This window comes from Engystomops pustulosus, chromosome 9 (genome assembly GCF_040894005.1).
Source record: "Engystomops pustulosus chromosome 9, aEngPut4.maternal, whole genome shotgun sequence".
Classification (NCBI taxonomy): Eukaryota; Metazoa; Chordata; class Amphibia; order Anura; family Leptodactylidae; genus Engystomops; species Engystomops pustulosus.
This window is the reverse complement of record NC_092419.1, coordinates 76,323,033-76,339,542: the sequence shown is the minus strand read 5'-3', so window position 1 is coordinate 76,339,542 and position 16,510 is coordinate 76,323,033. Positions and strand designations below refer to the sequence as shown.

The 16,510-nt window shown below is 45.2% G+C and overlaps 1 protein-coding gene across 4 annotated transcripts in view; it reads left to right on the top strand.

Moving 5' to 3' along the window:
- Nucleotides 1–16,510, top strand: part of LOC140076905 (germ cell nuclear acidic protein-like) — a 38,677-nt gene that overhangs the window by 3,680 nt on the left and 18,487 nt on the right. For 3 of the 4 annotated variants that reach the window (XM_072123689.1, XM_072123692.1, XM_072123690.1), the window contains 5 exons: nt 6,119–6,278; nt 8,850–8,904; nt 9,284–9,330; nt 11,249–11,312; nt 14,964–15,049. In XM_072123689.1, the coding sequence (XP_071979790.1) occupies nt 6,119–6,278; nt 8,850–8,904; nt 9,284–9,330; nt 11,249–11,312; nt 14,964–15,049 (412 nt within the window). The remainder of the gene's footprint in view (nt 1–6,118; nt 6,279–8,849; nt 8,905–9,283; nt 9,331–11,248; nt 11,313–14,963; nt 15,050–16,510) is intronic. The other variant, XM_072123691.1, reaches the window with a different exon arrangement.

Here is a 16,510-nt window from a genome sequence, read left to right as displayed (position 1 = left end):
GGGCGTGAATTGTGAATGTGTTGTGTATAAGGAGGTAGAATAGACCAGGGGACCATCTAAACTTTTGTCACTCTGGAGTTGTCGCAGGTCTCTTAGTAGTATGTAGTGTCCATCCTAACTTCTCTTTTGGAACAGACTCTTTATTGAGTCCTACCATTAGAAGCAGCAGAATTCACCGGGAAAATGCTGTCCTAGCAAAACACAGGAACATCTAAACCAGAGGTACTGGGGCCGCGTCCTTCTTGTCCCAATATTAGTTTCCTAATATCTTCCTCTTGAAAACGGAGAAATGATACGGCAGGACGTGCACATTGGAACAGCTCGTAAGAGTTGTACAGCATAATCTGTACAATGTGCACGGCCAGCGCTTTTGTACCATATCTTCGTTTTAGTAGGGAAATTATAGCCAAGTGTTGCTCTTATTCACCCTAGCGATGCCCATTGTGACGAATATTGCTGCTTTTGGCTGGACCAAATCGACCAGCCAATAGCGACAAACATGGACAGAGGGGGGCAACAAAACCCCTCTGGACCGCAAGGCAAAATTGGTGGCTGTCAGGAACAGCCGCCACCCTGCCCCGATCACCGTGTCTACAGACATAGTGACCGGTATTACAGACGTCATAAGTAAATTCGCTGCTATCGGCTCGTCTGAATTGATGAGCCAATAGCAACGATAATGAACTGGGGGGGGGGGGGTGCGGGGGGACGTAACCCTTCTGGTCCATGGGGCAGGATGGATGGCTGTCAGGAACAGCCGCTGTCTTACCCCGATCAGTGAACAGCCGCCGTCTTACCCTGACCGGTGTTGGAAAGTCACTACCCGCCGCACCGTTCTATAACAACGCTCGTTGGGAATAGGCTATACAATCTTTATTTATTTTTTAAGCAATTTAGACAAATAAGGGCTTATTTTTTGCGAGACGAGATGCACTGTAAAAAAAACTTAATTTTAGTGGGTTTTTAGCTTATTGAAGCAATTTTATTAACTTTTTACGTGTGGAGGAAAATAAAATAATCAATTCTTGTTTTGGATTTTTAGCATTTTTTGGGGGGGTGTTCACTGTAGCATAACAATAATATATTATCTTTATTCTACGGATCACTACGATTACGGTGATACCTCATTTATATAGTTTTATTTTTATTTGTCCAATTTTATTGAAGGAAAACTAGAATAGAAAAAATTGCATTTGTTTTAGTATTGCCATTTTTATAGCGGCATAATTATAGTATTTTTTGGTTTACGGAGCTGGTTGTAAGCTTATTTTTTGCGTGACAAGTTGCTCTTTTTATTGGTATCATTTTGGTGCTTGTAACTTTTTCGGATCACTTTTTAGAACATTTTTTGTAAAGCAATTTGATAAAAAGTTTTAATTTTTGGCAAGTTTTTGGGGTTTTTTTTTTTACCACGTTCACCGAGCGGGTCCAATTATGATTAGGATTTATTGTACAGATTGTTACGGACGCGGCGATACCAAATAAGTGGGGTTTTTTAGTGATTTAGTGTTTTTTATACTTTATTACTTGTGTAAAGGGAAATGTGGTGTTTGGGGGAACTTTCACTTTCTTTTATTATTTATTTTTATTGTAAAAAACGTTTATTTATTTTTTACTTTTTTTACAGGTAATGACATCTAAGCTTGAACAAGTGATCTTCTGATCACTTGTTCAAGCTTTTTTACAGGTTACACAGTGCAATACAGATGTATTGCACTGTGTAATGTAAGACACTGAGCATGCTGCGCATGCCCAGTGTCTTACAGCCGGGTCCTGCCAGGAGGCAGGGACCCGGCTTCCGGAGGAAGATCTCGCAGCCCCGGGCACCGGCAGTCCCGGGGCTGCGATCGGAGCAGCGGACCCCCCCGGTAAGCGCCGCGGGGGGGTCCGATTCAACTTCTATTAAATTTAAATGCCTCTGACACGCCGCGGTCAGCGCGACCGCGGCGTGTTAGGGGTTAACACCCGCGATCGGAGAAATCTCCGATCGCGGGTGTTAGAGGCAGGTGTCGGCTATAATATATAGCCGACACCCGCAGCTTCTGGCGCCGGCTCCGTTCAGGAGCCGGTGCCAGAAGCTTGACGTAATAATACTGCATTTTGCGGGAACGCACCTCCCGCCATGCAGTACTATTACGTCAAATGTCGGGAAGGGGTTAAAGCACTTTTTAAACTTTATAGCCGAAGCTGCTTCGGCGCACGGAGGTACGCGTTCGGCGCTTCCCGTGCGCGCGGCTACATAGGAAGTGAAGGAGAGCCGTGCGCATGGTAAGCGCTGAGCGCGTACCTCCCTGCGCCGAAGCAGCTTCGGCAAAAAGTTTAAAAAGTGTTTTAAACAGCGATACAGCGGTTTAAAACACTAAAAAAAAATCAGCTCCGGCACCAGCTCACCCTGAGCTGGTGCTCGGTATTTCCTTCTTACACCTACCACTTCAAGTGGTAGGTTTCCTTTTAAGGTTTTTTTTTTTTAATGTGGCGTTTTTAAAAAGTATAAAATCTTTTTTGCTTGGATACTGGATTTTTCTTATTTTATGAATAAATCAGGGTCTCTTACTCTGATCTAGGCTCTGTTACTTTGATGATCTTCTTACGTATGTATATATCCTTTGCCTCCTGCCTTCTAAAATTAAAAAGTTAATTTTATATGTAAAGGTGCATTCACATGTTCAGTTTTTCTGATGCAGTTTTTGAAGCCAAAAACAGGTGTGGATCATAATGGGTGAGAACATGTTATTGAGAGAAGCTGTTCCTCGTCTCTTTTTTTTTTTTTTTTTTTTTTTAATTTTTTTATTTATTTATTTAACTCCACTCCTGGTTTGGACATCAAAAACTGCACCTGAAAAACTGAATGTGTGAATGCACTTTAAGGCTGCATTCAGCCGGCCGTTGGGGGGGGGGACGTATATACGTCCCCTATAGTCCGGCAATGGACGTGCAGTGCCGCTACCTGGGAGAAAGATAGGACGTGTCCTATCTTTCCCCAGAATACGGCGCCATACATGCTATAGACAGGGGCACTGCTAACCCCCTGCCCTCCTCTCCCACATATGGTATGGTACGGTGGTCACGCGTTCGTCTGAATTTAGCCTTAGGCTGCGTTCATATGTTGCGTATTGGTTGCTTTTAGATTGCGTTTTTAAACTCTTGTACAACAGCTGAGAAGAGGTGATTTGTCTAATTACATTACTGTTAATTTAGTATTTTTTAAACGCAATGTAAATGCGCCATAAGGAGACCATGGATAATAAATATAAGTAGATTACCGCAGTCACAGCGACTGGATCTATGTTTAAATCAGCGGTTCTCAACCAGTGGGTTGCGACCCTGACGGGGGTCGAACGACCAAAACACAGGGGTCGCGATTCTATTACATTTTTGACGTGATTCTCGGCAAAAACGGAATAAAACATGTGTAATAAGCACTCGCTGCTTAAGGACCTGTGGCTGCTGCAAGCTTGAGGACCTGTGGTGATGTCATCATCACATGACCCTCTATAGTCGTCGCGTCCTTGTACATGGGGGGGGGGGCGGCATGATAGTCAACGCGTCCTCGTAGATTGGGGGGCGGCATTATAGTCGTCGCGTCCTCGCACATGGGGCAGGGGCGGCATTATAGTCGTCGCGTCCTCGCACATGGGGCAGGGGCGGCATTATAGTCGTCGCGTCCTCGCACATGGGGCAGGGGCGGCATTATAGTCGTCGCGTCCTCGCACATGGGGCAGGGGCGGCATTATAGTCGTCGCGTCCTCGCACATGGGGGAGGGGCGGCATTATAGTCGTCGCGTCCTCGCACATGGGGGAGGGGCGGCATTATAGTCGTCGCGTCCTCGCACATGGGGGAGGGGCGGCATTATAGTCGTCGCGTCCTCGCACATGGGGGAGGGGCGGCATTATAGTCGTCGCGTCCTCGCACATGGGGGAGGGGCGGCATTATAGTCGTCGCGTCCTCGCACATGGGGGAGGGGCGGCATTATAGTCGTCGCGTCCTCGCACATGGGGGAGGGGCGGCATTATAGTCGTCGCGTCCTCGCACATGGGGGAGGGGCGGCATTATAGTCGTCGCGTCCTCGCACATGGGGGAGGGGCGGCATTATAGTCGTCGCGTCCTCGCACATGGGGGAGGGGCGGCATTATAGTCGTCGCGTCCTCGCACATGGGGGAGGGGCGGCATTATAGTCGTCGCGTCCTCGCACATGGGGCAGGGGCGGCATTATAGTCGTCGCGTCCTCGCACATGGGGCAGGGGCGGCATTATAGTCGTCGCGTCCTCGCACATGGGGGAGGGGCGGCATTATAGTCGTCGCGTCCTCGCACATGGGGGAGGGGCGGCATTATAGTCGTCGCGTCCTCGCACATGGGGGAGGGGCGGCATTATAGTCGTCGCGTCCTCGCACATGGGGGAGGGGCGGCATTATAGTCGTCGCGTCCTCGCACATGGGGGAGGGGCGGCATTATAGTCGTCGCGTCCTCGCACATGGGGGAGGGGCGGCATTATAGTCGTCGCGTCCTCGCACATGGGGGAGGGGCGGCATTATAGTCGTCGCGTCCTCGCACATGGGGGAGGGGCGGCATTATAGTCGTCGCGTCCTCGCACATGGGGGAGGGGCGGCATTATAGTCGTCGCGTCCTCGCACATGGGGGAGGGGCGGCATTATAGTCGTCGCGTCCTCGCACATGGGGGAGGGGCGGCATTATAGTCGTCGCGTCCTCGCACATGGGGGAGGGGCGGCATTATAGTCGTCGCGTCCTCGCACATGGGGGAGGGGCGGCATTATAGTCGTCGCGTCCTCGCACATGGGGGAGGGGCGGCATTATAGTCGTCGCGTCCTCGCACATGGGGGAGGGGCGGCATTATAGTCGTCGCGTCCTCGCACATGGGGGAGGGGCGGCATTATAGTCGTCGCGTCCTCGCACATGGGGGAGGGGCGGCATTATAGTCGTCGCGTCCTCGCACATGGGGGAGGGGCGGCATTATAGTCGTCGCGTCCTCGCACATGGGGGAGGGGCGGCATTATAGTCGTCGCGTCCTCGCACATGGGGGAGGGGCGGCATTATAGTCGTCGCGTCCTCGCACATGGGGGAGGGGCGGCATTATAGTCGTCGCGTCCTCGCACATGGTTTGGGGTCGCCGCAACATGAGGAACTGTATTGTTGGGTCACTGCATTAGAAAGGTTGAGAACCACTGGTTTAAATGAATTTAGGGTAGAATTCCTATAAAGGGTTTATCTAGGCTCTTCATGTTCGTGTTCAGGGGATCATTCATTTTAAGACAGGTGGGGGTCTACACTGGAACTACATGCTGGATGGAGCAGTCTGTTCCTGGCTCTGCCCAATATGTAGTGGTGGCTGCTGCCTCCATCCCATAAATCAGCTGATTGTTGTGGGTGCCCGGTTGTTGCACTCATATTGTTGATCTATCCAGTGTGTAAACCACTCATTTGTAGAACTTGAAAACCACTAAATACAGTGTGAACTAGATTATTTTCCCCTTTCTTTCTTATGCCAAAGCTTTTCTCCTCTGCCTTATCACCCATTGCATAGCAGTTCTTGAATCCACACATCAAAGGGGCACAGAATTGATATACTGCTGCTCTAAACTCCTCATTGAATGCTATTTATTTCCCGTAGCGTTTGGATGATGAGAGAAAATCTTCACAAAGCGAATTATATCGGCTTTGTTATTCAAATTACACCTCAAAATGCAATTTTGGCCCTTTTTTGTTCTGTTTTTAAGCATGCATTTTTAGTACATTTTAAAAACGCATTCGTTTTTGACAGTTTACCATGCGTTTGGAAGCTTAGAATCTGCTTATCTATTGCTATAATCTGGAAAAAAAGATGCGTTTTAAAAACGGATTGAAAACGGAGCATAAACGCCATGCGTAGCATCGCCCAAAAAGTGCTTTTCCAAACACCTCAATTCTGTAAAATCTACAGCGTTTACACATTTGGGAGCAAAACTCAACCAATTTTGCATACAATAGAGTTTTATTTTTGTGTTTCTAATCTTATGGATCACAAATTAACATTTTACAATCTTGTCACGGCCAGTATGTTCTTTCATAACAATGATATGGTTATTTTTTTTACTTCTTTTTTTTCCTTTTTTTTGCTCTAGTCCTATGCAAGTCAAAGGTCTACAACTCTGCCCCTGAGCCCAGAAGGTGATTTCAGTCCCCAGCCCCCATCTTGTGCACAGGAGCTGATCCTGACAGATTCAGAGGAGGGTACTCCTCCAAAGATACTGCCCCAGAAAAGCCAGCAGGCCAAAAAAGCAGGTAGCTGTGTTTCACACACACCTAACTTTTCAGTTTACTTTTTAGGGTACAGTCACGCGTACCGCTAGCGCTGTGTTTCCTGCCTCGGCCGATCTCATTAGTTTCCAGTGAAATGTGTGTTTTTCACTGCAAACGCATATGAGTTCAGGCTGAGGTACTACAGGCAGTCCCCGGGTTACATACAAGATAGGGTCTGGAGGTTTGTTCTTAAGTTGAATTTGTATGTAAGTCGAAACTGTATATTTTATAATGGAAGTTCTAGACAATTTTTTTTCTTTTGCCCCAGTGACAATTGGAGTTTCAAAATTTTTGGTGTAATTGGACCAAGAATTATCAATAAAGCTTCATCACAGACACCTTACAGCTGATCATTGCAATCTGGGACTATAGTAAAGCATCCAGAGAGCTTCACCAGAGGTCACAGTGGGCAGAGGGGTCCGTCTGTAACTATGGGTTGTCTGTAAGTCGAGTGTCCTTAAGTAGGGGACCGCCTGTATTCCGTTTTCAAGCACAGCCGCGGTACAACCCTGTTTACAAGCGCACTGCTAGTGGTGTGTGTGAGACTGCACCTTTGAATTAAGGGTGCATTCACATATTGAGTGTTTGCGTTATACCATGCGTTTTGAAACGTATCACTACATCTGAGAAGAGATTTGCCTAATTACTTCGCTGTCAAAACCCATGCGCTAACGAGTGTATTTTGTAAATGCAATGTTGACAGCAATGTAATAAGGCAAATCTCCTCTTCTCAGCGGTTCTAAGGCTGCGGTGACGCATGGCGTTTTGAACCTGTTTTTTGGCCCGTTTTTAACCCCTTAACGCTCTGCGCCGTAGCTCTACGGCGCAGAGGTATAAGGGAAGTATGAAGAGGGCTCACGGGCTGAGTCCTCTTCATACAGAGGTGGGGGTTTTTGCATTTTGCACAAAACCCCCACCGCTAATAACCGCGGTCGGTGCTTGCACCGATCGCGGCTATTAACCCTCTAAACGCCGCCCGCAAAGTCGCGGGCGGCGTTTAAAAGACGGCGGCGCGCGGGCGCCGCCATCTTTTTTTCGATCGCCACGCCCCCGAACGTCATTGGGGGGCGGCGATCGGTTACCATGGTAGCCTCGGGTCTTCTCTTGACACGAGGCTACATGGTTTATGCAGGTTCGTTACAATGAGCCAGTGGCTCATTGTAATGTAAGACCTGCAAAAACGCCATATATTGCAATACTGTAGTATTGCAGTATATGGTAGGAGCGATCTGATCATCTAGGGTTATTGTACCCTAGATGGTCTAAAAGATAGTGAAAAAAAAAAGAAAAAAAAAAGTTTAAAAAATAAAAAAAATTAATAAAATATTAAAAGTTCAAATCACCCCCCTTTCCCTAGAACGGATATAAAACATAACAAACAGTAAAAATCACAGACATATTAGGTATCGCCGCGTCCCAAAATGCCCGATCTATCAAAATATAAAAACGGTTACGGCCGGCGGTGACCTCCGAGGCGGGAAATGGCGCCCAAATGTCCGAAATGCGACTTTTACACCTTTTTACATAACATAAAAAATGAAATAAAAAATGATCAAAATGTCGCACAGACCTCAAAATGGTAGCAATGAAAACGTCGCCTCATTTCGCAAAAAATTACCCCTCACACATTTCCGTGCGCCAAAGTATGAAAAAGTTATTAGCGTCAGAAGATGGCAAAAAATTTTTTTTCTTTTTTGTACACATTCGTTTAATTTTTGAAAATGTATTAAAACACAATAAAACCTATATAAATTTGGTATCACCGCGATCGCACCGAACCAAAGAATAAAGTAGGCGTGTTATTTGGAGCGAAGAGTGAAAGTCGTAAAAACTGAGCCCACAAGAACGTGACGCACGTGCGGTTTTTTTTCAATTTTTCCACATTTGGAATTTTTTTTCAGCTTCGCAGTACACGGCATGTTAAAATAAATAACATTACGGGAAAGTAAAATTTGTTACGCACAAAATAAGCCCTCACACAGGTCTGTACACGGAAAAATGAAAAAGTTATGGATTTTTGAAGTTGGAGAGCGAGAAATGAGCCGGAAAACCCTCCGTCCTTAAGGGGTTAAGCAGTTCATTAAAAAACACATGCTTAAAAACGGGCCAAAACCGGGTTCAAAATGCCACTTGTGACCGCAGCCTAATGCGTTTCAAAATGCAATGAAAATGCCACCAAAGCGCACCGTTTGAACCCGCCCTCAGGGTGCTGACACACTGCGTACTTGGACCGGTTTTGAATGCCCTGAATATGCACATGTTTTTGTATGTTCACCATGCGTCTGGCTGGTTTGAATCTGTTTATCTTCTTTTCTAGTGTAGGCAACGCACTGTGTGACAGCGCCCTAAAGCAGACAGAACAAGTACCAGTATTATACCATGCCTCTTTAGAGTTAATAATGACAACTCTCAAAAGCAGCAACACCACCACATAAAAAAGATAGAGCACAAGGAGTTTAATGCAAAGTTATTGAGCATATAATCCTGGGTCATTAATGGTTTTAAGACTCCCTTTTAACATTTTTAACGAATACTGGAATTTGTTGTTTTCAGAACCCAAATGTTCTTACACAAGTAATCTCTCCAGCGTTGTACAGGAAAAGCCGAGGTAGGTCCTATATATATGTCGTATTTATCATTTCTACTAATAATATTTGTTTACTATGCTGAGCTGCCCAATAGGTTTTAGTTTTCTATTGATTTAGTTACAGAATGAGCATATGTGTAGGTAGAGCAGTACTTTTCTTCATCCTCAACCTGTTATGTGTCAGGGTGGATCCATCATTTGCTGCTGGTAACTGCTTTGCCACTGTACACTATTGCATTATAAATGGTAAACTTGATACGTATGTGGCCAGAGATATGTGAACTGCCCAAAATCCTCAGCTGATGAAAACAGAAGTATATTGGGTAGATCATCTAATAACAATGAAAGAGCGACTTGTATAAGATGGTTAAATCTTTTATTTTCTTTCATCTCTGCCTAGGATCTGTGTGGTGGTAACTGATTCCAGTGATGAAGAATTTGAGAAATGTGAGCATTGTATTTGGGTTACTGATTTTATATGGATTTAGTTATTTAAAGGGGATCTATGTTTGGGATAAATAAACTTTAGCTTTTGGGTGGTCTGACTCTCTGCACCTTTGCTGATCAGCTGTTTTTGAAATGACTATAGGGCAGTGGTGGCGAACCTATGGCACGGGTGCCAGAGGCGGCACTCGGAGCCCTTTCTGTGGGCACCCGGGCTATTGCCTCAGCACACCAGACAGGAATTTTTCTGCAGTTCCAGTCAACTTCGAAGCAAAGATGCTGTTTTCAGTGATATTTTAAAGTGATACTCACTTGGCTACTTGGGACCGTAGGAAGAGGGAGATTGTGTAGACAGGGCCAAATTATCCATGGAGGACTTTCTGCTGGCCCCATGATTCTCTGTGTACAGAGGGACACTGGAAAGAAGCTACAGTTATGCAAATTTTCCCTCCTTCTTTCTACTGTGTTGTGTACTCATGAGGCCAGTATGATTGAACGTTGTTGAAGAACAGGGAGCTATCGCTTTAATTTTTGATTGGCACCGCGCGATAATTGAGGGTTTGGGGTTGCAGTTTTGGCACTCTGTTGCTATAAGGTTTGCCATCACTGCTATAGGGCTTTGGCAAGTAATGTGACTTTGATCATCAGACACAGAAGGGGATTTTGTCTAAAGCTTGCGTATTGTGTGCCCGCTGTCGATGTCTTTCAGGCCCTGCCTGGTGAAAAATTGTGCTATGAACTGTTAGAAACTGGCGCAGACTATAGCTCATGTAGTGGCCATGTCTGGTACTATAGTCCAATCCCACTTTCCTGAGTGGAAGTTGGGGGATTAGTATGTTTCAATGCAAGCCTGTGTGTAAGGGTGTGTTTTGGTTGCGTCAGGTTTTTTTTTTTTTTTTGCAACATGTAATACATTTTTCAACCATGAAGATTGCACGTAATTGGATGCTGGATCCCCTGCACCTTGAACATTTTTTTTCTTGTCAAATAAACGTAACACAATGTCACACAATGTCAATGGAATATTAGCAGCCATTAGATGAACATGGAAAAAAACTCACAGCACAATATTCATAATAGCTTCTCTGACATTGCCTGCCACTGATTGGACAGTATGAGAGAAGATTAGCATAACACACGCCTCCAGCCCCTCCTCTCTGACCAAACACAGATTACTATGGTCAGAAACTGTGAATGATATCTCCGCAACTGCGGGGGCTAGAAGAAAAATTCAAAGTGCCCCTGAATCTGTGTAGCAGCCCCTACAGGATGGTATGATAATCTTCACATGTGTGAGGTGGTGAAAGGTCCTCTTTAACAATATGGTAATAGGACAAATCGCCTGTCCTCAGCTTTTCTAATGTGTTTCAAAAAGCACTGTTTAAATGCACCCTAATAGTGAAACTACACAAAAAAAACCTGTTCGATGTGTTTCTACATTGTGTAATGTTGGGAAATCTCGTATGGCAGTGGTGGTGAACTTATGTCATGGGTGCCAGATGTGGCACTTGGAGCTCTTTCTGTGGGCACCCAGGCCTTCACCCCAATACAGAGTTTGCCAGGTAGCACTCAAGGCTTTCTCCTGTGATCCAAGACGGCCATGCTCAGTCCTATTTTAAAGCGACATCCTTGGCTGCCAGGACTACAGGAGGAGCAGGAAGGTTTGGATAGAGCTGGATTGTCATGGGAGCAACAATTCAAATTTCTCCATCTTTCTATTGTATTGGTGATCTCAGGGTGCAGGGATCAATAAGTTACTGCTTAAATTGACATGTTGGCACTTATAACATATAAGTGGGTTTTGGTTGTAGCTTGGGCACTCGGTCTCCAAAAGGTTCGCCGTCCCTGTCATATGGTGTGTATTAATTTTCTTTGTTTCACATAAGCTATTAACTACTATAACATTCATATTTTTTTATAGTTTTAACGCAGCTGAAAACACCTAAAGCTTCATCAAACAAAGCTTTGGAAAAAAAGAGCAACAGGTATGGTTAGATATGTGCCAATAGATGAATACATCTGCAATATTACACATTTATCTTGTCATTTTTATTACTGAATGGTTAATAATGAATTGTGCACACCTATGTAGATGAATCTGCAGGCAGCTTGTTATATAACATGATTTGTTGAGAAGATATAAGCATTGTTTAGAGAAAAATGGAGGCCATTGACGCCTTTATTTTTTTTTTTATTATTGATCTTCTCTTCATGCTTTCATAAATAATATATATCCAAATGGCTGTATCTTCTCTCAGACATCGGGCACTGGGGTTTTCACTTGCACAGGTAACATGTTGTTATCATCTGTCAGTTTCTCGATTGCAAAAGCACTCTGATTTATCTGACATTGCTTCATATGAGTGATACATCTCAATACTCCCTCCCTTGTGTATCAGACTGAACTGTCTGCTGTGAGATAGGAGGGAAACATCAGAACCTGCTGTATCAGACTGATATGTTGGGTCTGGGATCAGATAAGTGTGCCCCACCTGCAGCATATGTTGAAGCTTTAAGCGGTAGTTCCAGCATGAGAGGAGGGGAGAGCATTTCATATCTGAATGTTACTCAGAAGGGTTTTGGTGACAGATGAGCAGGAGAGTTGTGCTGTGTGTATGCAGGCTGCAAGATTTGAGTGAATAAAGGTGTACATAGCCCTTGAGCAGTGGCATCTGTAAACCTAACTCCGATTACAAATCCACCAAATGGTCACCTACTCCACAGTGCTGGTTTCCTAATGACTTTAGCAGTTGTAAGATGAGTGCATTCGTTCCTTTCTAGTGCCTTTTTTTTTTCCCTCTGATCCTTAGCTTCGCTATTGAGCATGTACATGAACTGCGGCAAACATTCTTTTTCTACTGAAAGCCTAGAAGAGGATGCATAACCCCAGTCCAATGAGCACTTCCATAACTGATGGAAGTAAACATTGGTGTAGGAAGCCGGGTAGCGGTCAGTTCAGCTCCTCACTGCTCCCAAATCCTGTCCTGCTGCTCTTCTCAGTGTCCTAACTTCGTATATACTCTGCATCCAGATGCAGAGCATCCCCAAGAGCAGGAGAGGACCAAGGAGTGGTAAGTGCTTGACGGATGTACTGTACTGCACTGCACTGTTCCAAGGTCCTGCTCTACTCTGGGTCCAGACCATACAACCAGCAAGGGACACAGAGCAGCACATGGAGGAGAGAAGAAGTGGCACTGTGGTGCAAGGAGCCCCAGAGGAGCCAGGAAAGTAGAGTATTTTTTGGTCTAGTTGGTTTAGTGCTATTCTATCCCCTCATTTATTTTTGTGCCTGGTTCCAGCACTCCGCCCTATTCAACCCAGTTTTGCTCCGTGTCCTGTCCCCATTGTCTTCCTTCTCCCAGCAGCAGGGAGGACTGATAACTGCAGTGAAGCAGACGGTGCTCTGCTGGGTGACCGAGCCCTACACTGTGTGTGACCTGTGCTGCGGCTGCTGGACAGACACTGATAACAGGAAATTGGTGTCTGCTCCTTGTGATTTAAAGTGGTAGCAGCTATTTATTTTCACCCATCAGAGCCCCCCTCCTCCCTGTGCTCCCTAATCTGCCCCTGTCCTCCTGCTCATTTCATGGCTGCATTGCTTTAGCATCTATAGGCTGGCATCTAAATGTTAACCCTTTAGTGGAACCCTCCTTCCCAAGTAAGGTAATGGGACACATTTATAAAGCCATCTTCCCCAGAATACCGGTGCAGACTGGTTGCACATGTATTGTGCTAATATTATGTCGCAGCCGCATTGTGGCACTTTGGGCGCAAACTCTTGCGATCGGCAACAGTCCTCACCTCTTTTGCATCTAATGCACAAGGATAGAAAGAAAACGAAAAAACTATAGTTGTTAACTATATGTATTACTTAAAATTTCACTATATGCAGTAGGAGACTGCATATAGTGACGGCCTCCATCCTCTCAGACCACATGGAACAGTGAGTATTCAAGACCTGTTCACACATGGTGAGCCTTTTTCCCTGTTCACATGATGCGGTGTTGCATGGCATCTTCTGCTTCCGTGGTGCAGTGCTGGAGTCAATGGGGCTATGCCTGCCAGTATGGGTGCTGGGTGGCAACAGGGGTCTTTGTCCCTGCTGGTGCTGTGCTGCAGTGGCGGTGGATGCCATGTGAGGCCGCACCTTATAACGTAGGGGCCCACAACAGCGAGGTCACCGTGAAGTGGTTAGTGGGCTTATGCAATTTTATCAAAATGTAACTATGTAGCCTAGCGGCAGTAGATCATTGTATAGTGTCTGGATGTCCGGTCCAGTTGTTTTCTCCCCTTTTTTTCTTTTTTTTTTTTTTTTTGGATCACCAGTATTATCTGTCTGCTCTAGGGTCTCTTCATTATTATTGTCTCCTCTGAATGCAGTATATAACTTCCGGAGTACTATCCATTTTGTGCTATACTGTGGTATATCTAGGGTCTGGTTACTGTTATAACCTTTAATATTGAGCAGTATGACAAAGTGGCCCTCACACCAATAAATGTTGCCCTAAATTCTTAGATCATGAATAGAACAGACATTTAAAGGACTAAGTACTGTATTTTTTGGACTATAAGACGCACTTTTTAGCAAGAAAAAAATCTTGCTAAAAAGTCCCTGCGTCTTATAGACCGGAGGTGAGGAGGATCGGGCACTGCCTGTAATCCTGACCCTGTAATGGAGATCGGGTGATGCCCTGACACAGGGCTGCACCGATCTCCCAGAGAGGAGCCTCTGTACTGCTCTCTTCCTACAGGTACAGGACCTGCGGTCAGAATCATGTGACTGATCACATGCGTCTTACTTCACCACAGGTCTGATACTGCCATGCTGTGCTTGGACAGGGTATGAAGAAGGGCAATGGTGAGCGGTGTGTGGCTGAGCGGTGTGTGTGGCTGAGCGGTGTGTGTGGCTGAGCGGTGTGTGTGGCTGAGCGGTGTGTGTGGCTGAGCGGTGTGTGTGGCTGAGCGGTGTGTGTGGCTGAGCGGTGTGTGTGGCTGAGCGGTGTGTGTGGCTGAGCGGTGTGTGTGGCTGAGCGGTGTGTGTGGCTGAGCGGTGTGTGTGGCTGAGCGGTGTGTGTGGCTGAGCGGTGTGTGGCTGAGCGGTGTGTGCTTTGCTTTAGTGCGACCAACAGGGATATTTTAATTGGTGTAAAATAATGCTATGTTAAAATGGACCGGCTCAACAAATATAGGTTAGACTTAAAGGACCCTTTGTCTTTTTCCAACTTTATATAAGAATTAAACCACAGTTTTTCCCCATAACCTGTGATATTTTTGCTCTTGGTAATGGTATCATAGTATATAAGGTTTGGAAAATGATGCTGGTCCCTCAACTCCCACTCCATAGCCCTACATAATCTTTCGGTATAACTTATCAATTATGACTTGATGAACGTTTCTAAGCATAGTTAAAAAAAAAAAAAAAGCAAATGAATACCAGGGGTTTACTAGGCAAGTATGTATCCTTGGCAGAAAAATGTCTTTGAAGCTTTTGTATAAACGGTTGCTGAAATCTGACTGGTTTGGATATCCAGCTAGGATTATTATGCTGGACCTCTCTAGCTGCATTTTACTTCTATATTTATCTCTTTTGTGGCAAGTGGATTTTTTGACAATTTACAAAATATATTTTCCCACAGTTTAAAGGAATTCATAGTCTATTCTGATGATGATGAATTTGATTCTGTATTTTCTAAGAAGGGGACAACATCAAAAGCTAAAAATGGTAGGTAACACAAGTGTATTTTCATATTGTTTGGAAATCTCAGGATAGGTCATAAATACATAGATGAGATTTACACAGGAGCCATGTATAGCTCCCGGGATGAGCATCTGGAGCTTTATGCAGACGATCTTCCTTTATTCCTATCCAGCCCTGAACCATCGCTACACCGAGCTATTGAGCTGTATTGATAATTATGGAGACTATTCCAGTCTACGGATAAGCTGGGACAAATCCAGTGTGTTTTTAAAAGAGGGGCCGTCTGACAACACAAATGTTGTACCTTTGCCACCATATTTTAAGGTTTTAAGTTTCATATTTGGACTTCCTCTTTCTGTTGCCAGCCATATTAATCTTATTTAAATAGGGGTTCAGCCTAAATGTTTATAGCATATGTCTTTTCTCCCATAGCCAAGTCCTTTTTTTAAATCCCTCCCTTTTTTCAGTTCAGGTAACTCTAAATTAAACTGGCTAAGTTGGAGTGGCCTAAAATGCTGGCTGGGATGGCCCTCTCTGCCTTTTACCTTTGTTATTTAGCTGGGCAGCTCAGTTTCCTTAGATGCTGGTTGTCTCCTGACACATTAGAACCCCCTGAACTGCATCTAGCATCCAGTATTAGCGCTTCTAGCCTTAGGCACACATTGGTGAACATTTACTTACACGGTCCCCGAACCGGACTGTCCGACGAGGATGAAGTCCGGAGTGATTCACTAAGATTGTGCTCCCGATATCCTGCATGTGTTGCTTCCCCGCTGAGGTCCGCCGGAGTTCACCTTTTTCTTCCTGGTGTATGTAAGTGCATCGTCTTGCGACACAATTTGAATTTTAAATCCCACGCTTAGTCCAAATCAGTCGGGTTGTCTGAAGGCTACGTCCCCCGATTTGTGTTGCATCGTTAAATGTGGCGCAAATCGGAAATAGTCGGGAAACCCCATGGAAATTTGGTCCGCAGACCCTTAGTAAATGTGGCCCAATGTCTACTATTGGCACGCCTGGTTTGGAGAGATGCTAAAAAGCTAACCTCTTCTCTGATATCCCCTTGGTACGGAATCCAGTGAATGTGAAACGCCTATAAGGACAGTGCTCAACAACAATCATGCATCTTGAGATTGTATATTGCATGGGATGAATCGTTTTATTTTGATGTTATATTTGCGACGCGTTTCGTACTCTTACTTAGACCTTCATCAGGCATTTACATATAATATCCCCATGTAAACTCCCTTATGGAACAACCCCAGTTTAACACACTTGAGTCTTGACTTGGATCCCCAATTTTGGCAGTCTCATGGTGTAAATGTAGTGGGAAGAGGTCAGGGAATTCCCAACCTTATTTACCCTTTGACCAACTGGCTCTAACTTTTGATACACTCCAACAAGGTTTCTACAGGTTCCTCCATCTATGTCATGCCTTGCAGTCACAGTTCCTCCAATGATACATCTGTATTTTCCACCTGTACTCTT